This window comes from Bufo gargarizans, chromosome 1, assembly GCF_014858855.1.
Source record: "Bufo gargarizans isolate SCDJY-AF-19 chromosome 1, ASM1485885v1, whole genome shotgun sequence".
NCBI lineage: Eukaryota > Metazoa > Chordata > Amphibia > Anura > Bufonidae > Bufo > Bufo gargarizans.
The window spans coordinates 64787548-64800517 of record NC_058080.1 but is presented as its reverse complement, the minus strand read 5'-3'; the positions used below and the strand labels follow the sequence as shown (position 1 = coordinate 64800517).

Genomic DNA, 12970 nt, shown 5'->3' with positions numbered 1-12970 from the left:
CAATTGCATTACACTGTAGGACCATGAAAGAAGGAATTTAGAGGGTTATCCCCATCACTTTCTGATTGGTGAGGGTCTGACTGTGATGGGAATAACCCTTTGATTTAAGGTGACAACATAAGACCGACATCATCATCTACAGTTTAACTGACATAGTATTGCAGGAAAACTCCAAACAGTCCACATCAGCAGCGAGACAACACAGAAGAGATCTGGTTACCTTCAGCCACTGTTCGGCCTGTTCCTCACTTTGGACGGCGAGAACCAGAGCATCTGTCCCCTGGTGAATAATCTTCAGTTCATGCTTCTTCTTCTTCCCATCTTTCGGGACATAGGAGACTGAGCAGCCGTTCAAGGGTAACTCCATCTGAGGTTGCTGATCCTTGGAAGATTTGTAGCACTAATTAAGAGAGAAGATGAAATGGATCAGTCACTCCAGTCGGATAGACTCACTTTCCTTAAAGGGGTTCAACGTAAAGTAAGAAAATGAAAATATTTAAATATTACTTTATTATAAACATATTCCCAAATACCTTTCATTAGTTATAATTTTTGTCTGAGGAGCCATCATGAGGAGAAATAAAATGGCCGCCGTCCTATTCGTACATACAAATCCCGTCCTAATCACACAGCAGGACAAGTTACTTCAGAACACTGAGCTAAAGAGCTTCCTCATCCTCCTCTCTGCTCTGCTTGTCAGGGACTATGATCCTGAATACAGCTAATAAGATCTTCAGATGACTCTCTGTAGGAATGGAGTTCATGAGGAGACATGAAGTACAGAGAGAACGGACAAGACAGAATGTGGTAATGGAGACTTCATATATAGCTGGGCTCTTTAAGGAGACGCAGCACTCCAACTATTGTGTTTGAGGAATGAGGGTGGAAATTTGACTTTATTACATTAAAAGGGTTCTCCAGGAATTAAGAAAATGAAAATACTTAAATATTAGTCTATTATAAATATAATAAAATACCTTTCATTAATTATAATAGTTTGTTTTGTCTAAAAAAATGGTTGTCCTAATCACACAGGAGGACAAGTTACTTCACAACACTGAGCTACAGAGCTGCCTCATCCTCCTCTCTGCTCTGCTTCTCAGGGATTATGAGCCTGAATACAGCTGATAAGATCTTCAGCTGAATCTCTGTAGGAATGGAGTCATGAGGAGACATGAAGTACAGAGAGGAATTGGGGATGTAGTAATGAGCAGCAGCTCTTATATGCAGTCTCCATTACCACATTCTGTCTTGTCCGTTCTCTCTGTACTTCATGTCTCCTCATGAACTCCATTCCTACAGAGATTCAGCTGAAGATCTTTGCTGTAGATAAACCCCTTATTGAGGTCTATAGCAGTGGCAGAAACAGCCCCTCCATTCACACTCCTCAGTCATGCAGCTGAGGGGCAATAGTGGAAACCCCCTTCTAGAAATAATGGGGTCGTCAGTGGTCGTACCCCCACCAATCTCGTACTTATAATCTAGTAGATAGAGGATACATGCTTTTAGCTGGAATACGGTATTAAGCCATGAGCACTGCTCTACAATTTACAGCAATTTGGGGGTCTGAGCTCAAATATGCTGTTGATTCCTGCTTGTTCAGTGGCTGAACATACCTTGACCAATGTACCTGTTGGAAATTAAACTATTATAAGTCAAAAGGGGAGTAAAAAAATAAATAAAAAAAATTGATCATTATCAGTCCAACAGGCAGATAAACATAGATTATAACTAGGGGTGCACCAAAATGAAAATTCTGGTCCGAAACCGAAAATTCAGGATGCCCTTGACCGAAAACCGAAACTGCCTTTTTGCCCAAATACTTTTAAAATACTTTTTTTTTTAAATGATTTTATTAATAATTCTTTTTCTACCCCCTCCCTTGTCACTATCATTCTACCCCCCCTTGTCACTCTCATTCTACTCCCCCCCCCTCCCTTGTCACTCTCATTCTACCCCCCTCCCTTGTCACTCTCATTTTACACCCCCCCCCCCTTGTCACTCTCATTTTACACCCCCCTTGTCACTCTCATTTTACACCCCCCTTGTCACTCTCATTTTACACCCCCCCTCCCTCCCCCTCCCTTGTCACCTCTAGTGTAGCCTGTGTAGCGTGGCCGAGCTCTGTTCGGTCCGCGGTACAGGAGCATTTCTTTCTTGTACCCGGCCGGACTGAAAGGAAGTGCACACTAAGTGAGCACTTCCTGTCAGTCCGGCCGGGTACAGGAAACAAAAGCTCCTGTACCGCGGAACGAACAGAGCTCGGCCACGCTACACTAACAACAGCAGTAGCACAGAGCAGACACAGCAGGCTGCGCAGCACTGAGCCGGAGATTCTTTAGAGCGGCAAGCGTTTAGGAGGCACAGCATGAGGCCGGCCACCCGAACGTATATAACCAACCATATTTTCTGCCGATATGTACCAATATCGGCCGAAATGGATTAGGCCCATTTTCGGCCGCCGGAATTTCGGTGCACCCCTAATTATAACTCATTGAACATAGATGCTGTGAAAACGTAAACCATGATGCCAGTATGAACAGAGTCTAAGGCTGCCATAACTGTCCTAGAATGCAGGGCAGCTGTTAGGACATTGGAGCATCAAAGCAGAGCTGTTAGGAGAGTATCTGTCAACAACCTTGTCGACCGTTTCCCATGACAATCAGCAGAATTGTGAATGCAGCTCTGGAGAGTAATACAGGCTGTAACTCAGAATCAGTGCAAGTAATGTAATGCATTCACTAAGTAACTCAGCTTTTTCTACAGAAATTAGTTGAATAACTGTAAAGTGGGATTCAAAGGTGTCAAACCCCTGACACCCCACACCCCACGCGGGAACCTGATGCTGGAGCTACATAGCTCCGTCTGTTGGGCAGTAGATGAGCTGGTTAATGCAGCAATTCTCCCAGTGAATGGGAGCAGTGCTGCAGTAACCAGCTCTGTCCACTGCACAATGGATGGAGCTGTGGAGTTCCAGCACAGCAAGTACTGCAGAACAGCTGATCAGTGAGAGTGCGGGGTGTTGGACGGGTCGGGAACACCCTTTCGTTTATATCCAGTTAAATCTTACCATTAATTTATTTTCCTTAACGACACATAAAAGTTTAGTCCACTGCCCAAATCTTTTCTTCCGCAGGAGGAATGCACAGATCTTGGCATCTTTGACAAGGTCCATGGAGGCTTCTTCAGACGGCCACTGTAGTCTCTTTTTCTGTCCTTTCCCATCTTCATCTTCTTCATCGTAAGACTCATATGAGCTGCTCATCGCATCAGAGTCATAATCTTAAGAAGAAGAAGATATTAAACAAAATAAATATATGAACACAGAGATCCCTGGGAATCGGAGGAAGCAGCAGACGATCACATTTCTCCTGCAGCAGCCACTACAGGAGAAACGTGGTATTACATGACCAGCATTCAAATGAATAGGCAATTGTGTAATGCATGGCTGCGCCGAGTCCTCCAGAGCAGGAGCAACAGCTTATAGAGGGGGTTCCTAAGTGAAAGACTCCCCTCTATGACATTTACATGCTCTGATAAAAAAGTTTATGACCCCAAGCCTTTCAAATGTTTCAACATAGGGGTATTATGAAATGTTTTACGAGTTGGAATATCACATGAATGCGTGAAAACCAGAGGTTACATGTTGGGGGGTCTTGATATTGTCCAATATTTATCCAGCGTTGGATCACGTACAGACCCCCAAGTGCGTTCATGTTCAGATGGGAACTGATTATTATTATTTTTTTATAATGTTAGAAAACAGTCAAATGAGGCCGACGCAGCGATCCAAGCCTTCAGCTGAGGATAGTCTTGGCTGCTTGTGTAAATAAATCATTTTCATGTTGATCTAACAAGCAATATCACCACATGGAAATCCTCCAGCTCCATCCTCTAACTAACCCCAGAGATCAAACATGAAGTCCACGCCGGTACCAAACTGTGAAGAATGTTCTATCCCCGCAGAGAAGAAACAATCCTGTTTCCTGATTTGTGTTCTGCAAGGAATGACCCAATATTTTGGCTCGTGGAGGACCACAGACCGCAAAATTGAATCATTTCGCCGTCCTATACGTTTTTCCTACATTTGCGGATACGTGGTTTTGTAACTGCGTCAACAACAACACAGGACGGGCCTCCATTTAGATCAGCGGGGAGGGGGGATTTTGGCCACAGACGTGACAGTCCCTGCTGTAGCAGAACAAGCTGTGTGTACGTTCCTCCTCTTAGGTCCCAGGGGAATCTTAGGAAAGCCGCCAAAGAAAATTGCAGCAAGAAGGGAATAGCCTTTCCAAAGCCTGGACTGCATTAACGCTGTCAAGAAGAGGGGTCAAAAGGCTGCTGATAGCTGCCGGCACTAACCCAGGGTATCTCTTCATGACTAATAATACAGATTACAGTTCTTAGCCGCAGTTATTACCAAAAACAATAAAAAATATACTTTTTTTCCCAGTGAATGCAAAAGCTACATTTAATGGAAATGTATAATCAGAAAATAGCCTTATTTAAAGAGGACCCATCACCCCTCCTGTCATGTCTGTTTTAGTAACTACTTGCAACCCCCATGTAATTACAATTCTGGAGCGTCTCTTCATATAACTTATGTTGTACCACTCCTCTATTATTCCTACCAGTAGATTACGAATGAATAGCCAGCAGTCTGCATTAGAGGTCCGGCTGGGTGTGTGTCTCTGCACAGTCTGACACTGGAAGCACTGGTTAGATGGTATCAGACCTTTATTGCAGGCTTCTGCCAATTCATTTATTAAATTACAGTAGGAATAAAAGAGGAATGACACAACACGGAATTGTATGAAAAGATGCTTCAAAATCATTATTTCATGAGGAATGCAAGTAGTTACTAAAACAGAAAGGGGAGACAAGTCTTCTATAAATGTTATTATACGTTTTTTTTTGTTATTTTTTTTTTAAAGAAAATTGTATGATAGATAGATAGATAGATACAGAGATAGATACAGAAACAGAGGGGCCGTGTCCGGACACCGCTGGAGATGGCCGCTTGAAAGACCGGCTCCTGCCCACACCGCAACTATCTGGCCTGCAGCGCTCCAGTACCAGCCTATATGGGGGAAAAAAATCGGCACCCAGGAGAACCCCTCTCCCTCCTCGGTCCCCCTCACCTGCCAGGACCCTTGAGCAGTGCTGGGATTGAGCGTCTTGATCGGCGGTCCCACCATGCAACACCAGGGCACAGAGGGCCTCCCGCCATTCCTCCCTTCCTCCACCCGATTACCGCGCTCCGGACAGTGAGCGCAGAGAACATCTGCTGGCTCTCCCCAGGGGATCGGAGCCTCACCTGTGGCCCTCCGTGTGGAGTATCGGCTCTGGAGCTTTCCCCTGCTGCCTTGGAGTATCTGCCAGTCGCTGCTTGAAGCATGGACCCTGTCATGGCGGCTCCTGGATTCATCCCTCGTGGAGAGGCAGTGCACACAGGTACCGGGACTCCTATTATGGTTCGGGAAAAGATGCTTACCCCTGTGATTACCCCTGTGGCCCCCACACCTAGCCTTACTTGGGCCCCTTTGCAAGAACCCTGGCCTGGCAAGTCTCCTCCACCCCCCCCCCCTGTACTGGATCAGGGGGATAGCAGCTCTCCTCTGACATATGGGCCAGATCACCAAGCCCTCCACCACTCGCTGTTATGGGCCCACCAGCCCCATCTGAGCCCCCAGACCTTGGGCGAGTTACTTTAGCCATTTGCCTACAAAGGAGGACTTTCGGGCTCTTATCTCTGAAGTTACAGAAGCCTGCAGGGTTGAGATTGCAGCGGTTCGCACTGATATCAAACACGTGGTTGACAGGGTGGACTCTCTAGAAAATGCCCATGATGACACCAGGCAGTACATTTCTGCTCTTCATGAATCTATCACTGCCCAAACAGCTGTGCTTAGGGGCATGAAACGGCATCTGGAGGACCTGCATAACCGGGGTCGTCGAAATAATATCCGGGTACGTGGCCTTCCACAAGCATCTGGAGAAAAAGACCTCTTTGCCACACTGGAAGCCATATTTAATATGATCTTGGGGCACCCACCCTCGCATAGGATCAAGCTGGACAGGGCGCACAAGGCACTCAAGCCCAAGGGGTCTGCGGCTCATCCCAGGGACGTAATCTGTGGTGTCCATGACTTCGCCCTTAAAGAAACCATCATGGCTAAAGCACGATCCCTGCGCAACTTTGATTTTAACGGCGCTCCTGTAGAGTTGTTTCCTGACCTATCCTGGTTTACGCTCCAGAAAAGGAGACACCTTCAACCTCTTCTTGCATCACTCAGGAACCGCCAGATTGCCTATCACTGGGGATTCCCATTTGCCCTGGTAGCCCGTTATCAGGGAAGAACAGAGACTCTCCGTTCTTTCACGGATCTCCACCCTTTTTGCAAATCGCTGGGAATTCCTGTACCCGACATCCCTGATTGGGAATTTGAGTCCCCAGCGCCTCCGCCACCACGCACTTGGTCATCTGTAACCAGGAAAAGAAGGCCTGGCTCAAGTGCATCCTCTTCTCCACGGTCTCCTCTGTCACCGGGGCAACGTCCGCCTGCCTGACCGCTCCTGGCCTGGACGAATTGGCCATCCTGAGCCTTGTTCTTAACCCCTTCAGGTTCACAGGGACGTTGGACTCTGATCGATCATCATATGGGTCGTCTATTAGTATTGTTTAGCCAGTTGCGGACTACTTTTTTGCTCCCTTACGGTGCGGGCTCTCCGTGGGGCCCTTATAGTTGCTTGTTTATTTTATACGTTTTCAGTGATTTGCTCTTTGGCCGGCCTCGACCCGCTGGTCTCCGACACTCTTACCCCTTGAGGGGATTTTTGTTTTCCCCTGGCAGGGATTTCATCCCTGGGAATAGTTATTTACTGTTCCTGATTTGTCTGACTTTGTGTTGTCTCGTCCTGTCTCCTTCCCCCCCCTTCTTGTGTTTTTCTCCTATTGTAGGTGCCTGAACCTCCTCGTCTGTGGGGATCATATACCTCAGTCTTGCCTGTGGTCCGTAGCTCCGTTAGTGTGACACCACTGACGCAAACGGAGTCCCTTGGTGAGCTGTATCTCGCATATAATATATACCATCACATACCCTCATGGTGCGGTGCGTAACTTTCAATGTCAAGGGGCTCAACTCCAATGCCAAGAGAAAACTCTTGCTCCTGGAACTGAAATCCCTTAAAGCGGATGTTGTGTTCCTACAGGAAACACACTTTGATGGCGACTCCTCCTTCCGTTTTGCCTCTCACTTGTACCCTATTGCTTACTCGGCTACCCATTGCCGTGGGAGGGCAGGGGTCGCCATCTTGATATCTGCGAAGTGTCCTCTCAGTATCTAATCCTCAATTCTGGACCCCCAGGGGCGTTAGATTGTTCTCGGTGGTCATTTGGCAGATAAACCCATTACTTTATGTAACATTTATGCCCCAAATACTTTGCAGATCCGCTTTCTCGGTGGAATCTTCCGCAAGGTTTTTGTTGAGGGAGCGGACTCTCTGGAACCTTTGGTGCTTCTGGGCGGGGACTTTAATGCTGTTTTTCAGAATCCATGGATCGCTTAGCTCTACCGGGCAGGCCGCTGCACGTGACACAGCAGCGCTTAGCTAGGGACTTTCGAAAATTGGTGCGGAAATATTCCCTGTATGACCTTTGGCATCTCACCTACCCCACTGACAGGTCCTCCTTTTACTCTGCCCCACACAGCTCCCACACCCGTATCGATTATTTCTTTGGTACAATCTCGACCCTCAGGTTACTGGAGGGGGCAGACATGGGCCAAATCACCTGGTCCTGATCACGCCCCAGTGCTGGTCGACATTAGTAGTTGGTTGGGTCATGTTCGCCAATGCCACTGGAGACTTAATGCCTCCCTTCTCAAGCAGCCCATCACTAAGGAGGAACTTTGCGAACATCTGAAGTCCTACTTCGATCTGAATGAGGAGTCAGTAGGGGATGTCCGTCCCCTGTGGGAGGCCCATAAGGCGGCCATGAGGGGGCATTGTATTGCAATAAGCTCTAAACTAAAGAAGGACTCGGTTGCTCTGGTCAGGACCCTTACCTCCCGTTTGCGAACCCTAGAGGACAAGATGGCTGCTTATCCCTCGTGCTGCACACTGAGACGAATCGGGGCACAATGAGCAGAGTCATTTCGTAATTACTAAACTAGCAGGCAGTAATGAAAGCTCTATCGCACTGGTGGAGGAACAGTGGCAGTATATACACAGCTGAGGCTCTATATGCATCTCCCCTGTCACTTCATGGTTTCTGGGGGACGGGCATTACTACATAAATTTCTGGAAACTGCAATAATCTATAATACTTCTCTGTCTATTAAACGATCACTGAACATAAAAAATGCACAACCTTTCTTTGTTAACATCCCAGTGCTCCCTTCCTTTTCCTTTGATCCTATATTTTCTAATGTTACAAGTAAAACTGAGAAACATATAAAGAAACGTTCTCTATGGGGGTCTGAACGAGGGGAGATGAGAATGCACTTCTCATTCTCTCTCACTGCACGAGGCTATCTTCATCGCAGTCTGCGGGCCCCTCGTGATTACTTTCTCGGAAATATGCGCATGCCTCTCTCACCTTGTCATGGGGATCGCTGGGGGTCTCAACTCTCAAGCTCCCACCAATTATAACTTTTGATATGTTTCCATGAAGTTACTGACCCCTTAACTCCATATCTAGTCTGCACTGTCAAAAATATTCTGCCATTTAAATCTAGAGAAAAAGTTGAGTAAATTTGCAACACTTGGCTTCAATTTTTTTTTTTTTACTACCAATTTTATGATACACATCGCTACTTGAAGAAAAATCAAACAATAAAGCAAAGCATTAACAAAGCAAGGTTACTCAACATTTTATGTAGATTTACACTCGAAAATGCTGTAAACTGCTGACCTCATCTAAGATGCTTTAAAGCAGCGGTGGTCAACCCACTATACTATGGGGGGCTCAGGTAAGTAAGTGTGCCCACTATAATTGACAGTGACCATGCATATGTGTTCACCGTACCTATGTAAACAGTGGTCACAAAACCCCACTTCTCAAATTTGGTGGGGGTGGTGGCAGTTCAACAGGTCTTCAATGTGTGGTTCACCAGCTGCCGTGAAACCCCGGGGCCAGTGAGAGCATTAAAAACCCCAGGGCCAGCCAGAGCGTGAAAACCATGAGGGCCAGCCAGATCGTGAAAACCATGAGGGCCAGCCAGGGCCTGAAACCCCTGGGACAGTCAGGGCCTGAAACCCCTGGGACAGTCAGGGCCTGAAACCCCTGGGACAGTCAGGGCCTGAAACCCCTGGGACAGTCAGGGCCTGAAACCCCTGGGACAGTCAGGGCCTGAAACCCCTGGGACAGTCAGGGCCTGAAACCCCTGGGACAGTCAGGGCCTGAAACCCCTGGGACAGTCAGGGCCTGAAACCCCTGGGACAGTCAGGGCGTGAAACCCCTGGGACAGTCAGGGCGTGAAACCCCTGGGACAGTCAGGGCGTGAAACCCCTGGGACAGTCAGGGCGTGAAACCCCTAGGACAGTCAGGGCGTGAAACCCCCGGGACACTGCTATGTCCTAAAGATTTATAGTGAAAGAGCTCCTTTAGTAGTCCTGATATACACACTGTACAGTATACAGATGGAAGAGGGGAGTCCGGGGGTGCGCGTTTCCCACCACTGCTTTAAAGGACTGCGGTACATGAATCCCTATGGCTGTGGACTAACAGAAATTAATAACTCACTGGAAGTTATGTACTCAGGGGCTTTACCAGGGCTTAGAGGCACAGCTTCTTCATAATACCCTTCTGGAAGCGATGATGTTGGCAAAGGCGGGGGTCCGTTGTCTGGAGGCTGTAAAGATGTAAAACATTAAAAAAATATGTCAGTGAATGCAGAGGCTACAAGAGTCTACAGACTGCATACAACATTTTACATTATAGCAATGAAGTTTAGCACCTCAGACTGCTTCATGTAGGCTACTTTACAGCTATAGGATGCCTGCATAGGATAGGTCATCAATACCAGATCTGCGAGGGTCCATCTCCCAGGAGCCCGCTGATCAGCTGTTAGAAGAGACTGGACACTCTGTGAGCGCTGTGGTCTCTTACTATGCCAGTGACGTCACCGTACATTACGTGGCCTAATTACAGCTCGGACCCATTGACTTGAATGCAATACCAAGCATGACCACTATACAATGGACGGTGCTCTGCTTGGTAAAATGCAGGCAGCAGCTCTCTCCCTATCACAGCGGTGTGTCCTTTCTGCAGCAGCTCTCTCCCTATCACAGCGGTGTGTCCTTTCTGCAGCAGCTCTCTCCCTATCACAGTGGTGTGTCTTTTCTGCAGCAGCTCTCTCCCTATCACAGCGGTGTGTATTTTCTGCAGCAGCTCTCTCCCTATCACAGCGGTGTGTATTTTCTGCTGCAGCTCTCTCCCTATCACAGCTGTGTGTCTTTTCTGCAGCAGCTCTCTCCCTATCACAGCGGTGTGTCTTTTCTGCAGCAGCTCTCTCCCTACCACAGCGGTGTGTATTTTCTGCAGCAGCTCTCTCCCTATCACAGCAGTGTGTCTTTTCTGCAGCAGCTCTCCCCCTATCACAGCAGTGTGTCTTTTCTGCTGCAGCTCTCTCCCTATCACAGCGGTGTGTCTTTTCTGCAGCAGCTCTCTCCCTATCACAGCGGTGTGTCTTTTCTGCTGCAGCTCTCTCCCTATCACAGCTGTGTGTCTTTTCTGCAGCAGCTCTCTCCCTATCACAGCTGTGTGTCTTTTCTGCAGCAGCTCTCTCCCAATCACAGCGGTGTGTCTTTTCTGCTGCAGCTTTCTCCCTATCACAGCGGTGTGTCTTTTCTGCAGCAGCTCTCTCTCTATCACAGCGGTGTGTCTTTTCTGCAGCAGCTCTCTCCCTATCACAGCGGTGTGTCTTTTCTGCAGCAGCTCTCTCTCTATCACAGCGGTGTGTCTTTTCTGCTGCAGCTCTCTTCCTATCACAGCTCAGCGGGTATATCCTTTCTGCTGCAGCTCTCTTGCTATCTAGCTCAGGGGGCATTTCCTTTCTGCTTCAGCTCTCTAATAGTAGATACAACTGGTGGATGGAACTGAGCACGTGCAACCACCACATCGATGTTACGGGGGTGGACAGAGAAAAAGAACGAGCAGCAGGTGGCGTTAAGCAGATAGATTTTATTGAATACACCATTTTTAATGACATGCAATTACAAAAGTATTCAGATCCAGGGGCTGGGTTGAAAAAAAAAAGTTAAATATTCTTCTTAGAACAACCCATTTAAACAGCACTAGAAGGCTGTAGAAACTGAGCACTGTCTGGCAGGATGAATTGAATTAACTGAGCACACAAATTGATGCTAGCAATATGCGATCAGTGGGGGTCTGACCACTGAGACCCCCACGATCATGAAAGTGCTTGCAGTCTGACTAAACATAGCGCCACTCTCATCCACAGGCCACGTCTGGTATTACAATATCAGTAGTTACTAGAACATTAGTCTCAGTCATAGCTCATTTTGCTGAATGCTTTAGACATATGAGCACGTTATATCTATGATCTACCTACAACCACCGTGCAGTATTTAATGCGACGCTTTGCAATTTTGTTTTCTGGAATTCACATACGGAAATGAAAAAACATTAGTGCGGCAGGTCCTGACCCTAAACGCATTCTTATGGTAAAGACTCCCAACATCTTAGGGGGATCACGTTACATAACACAAAAACTTACTAAGAAAGCTAAGAGACGGACCGGGAAAGTCGTTTCATAATTAATGTGAAAGTCAATATTTAGAGTAAATCTCCCCCTGTTTTCTTCCATGTGGAAGCTGTACAGAACTCGAGCAATGAAGGAAATGAAACACAAATGGTTCGTGTCTGAGTCGGATACCTTTACACCGATGGTTACTACAGGGCCGGGCCGCGCTGTTTTGCCAATGTCAACACAGATGGATTCCATTTACGATTGTGCGAGTCGTTCTTTCAAGCTGCCTAGCAAGGTTCCTCTGCCGAGAGGTCCGTCATGGAAAAGTCCATCTAACAAACATGACTCTGTTATTTCTGAAACAGAACGAACCTCAGATGTAGGAAGGGGGCCCAAGATAAATACCTGGTATTGATAAGACGCCGATCGGTGCTTAAAGGGGTTGCTCAAGAATAGGGGGAGGGGGATTTGGCAAATGCCCCACTTGGCGGCACCTCTAAAGGGATGCTTACTTACCTGCTACCTGTTTACACAGGGGGAGGATCGTACAAATGCTCATTTCTGATAATTGCCCCTTGTAGGTGGTGCAGACGATCTGCCGATACTCTTTTATGTGACACAAAGTCATTGCTTGTCAGGAGCAGAGGTGTTGATGAAATGGTATGGGGAAGAACAATCATAATGGCGATCATTCATCTCCATGCAGGGGGTCATCATTGCAGCATATAAATAAGGCCTGTCCCTCACATCAACAATCAGGCTATTATTGGGAATGGATGATTCATTCCCGATAATTGCCCGTTTATCGGGCACTGTAAGAGGGCCGTAAAGGGGTCGTGCAAGAATGAGGAGGGGGTGGGGGGTTGGCAACCCTCTCAACTTGGCTGGACCTGTAAAGCGTATTTCAAACCAGATGTTTACAGCGAGGAAGCCCAGCGGAGCATCGCCGGCCTATTTGAGAAGGAGCCAACCCCGGGAAGCAAGTAAGTACTCTTCCCTTTACAGATCCGGTCACATCCCCTTTACGGCCTTTTCACAGGGGCCGATGCACAGGCAATTATTGGAAATGAACCATCCATTCCCAATAATAGCTTAATTGTTGATGTGAGGGGCGGGCTGCATTTATATGCTGCAATGATGACCTCTGCATGAAGAGGAATGATCGCCAATACGATTGTTCGTCCCCATACCGTCTCATAGTTTGCTGGCAGCAGACACCTGTGCTCCTGGCAAACAATAATTATGCGTCATATAAA

At 47.3% G+C, this 12970-nt stretch overlaps 1 protein-coding gene across 2 annotated transcripts in view; it reads right to left on the bottom strand.

The window, feature by feature from the left end:
• Positions 1–12970, bottom strand: part of AFAP1 (actin filament associated protein 1) — a 117420-nt gene that overhangs the window by 42234 nt on the left and 62216 nt on the right. Inside the window, exons 4-6 of one of the 2 annotated variants that reach the window (XM_044295904.1) lie at positions 9746–9854; positions 3071–3282; positions 221–400 (exon numbers count right to left, since the gene is read on the bottom strand). In XM_044295904.1, coding sequence (XP_044151839.1) covers positions 221–400; positions 3071–3282; positions 9746–9854 — 501 coding nt within the window. The remainder of the gene's footprint in view (positions 1–220; positions 401–3070; positions 3283–9745; positions 9855–12970) is intronic. The other variant, XM_044295913.1, reaches the window with a different exon arrangement.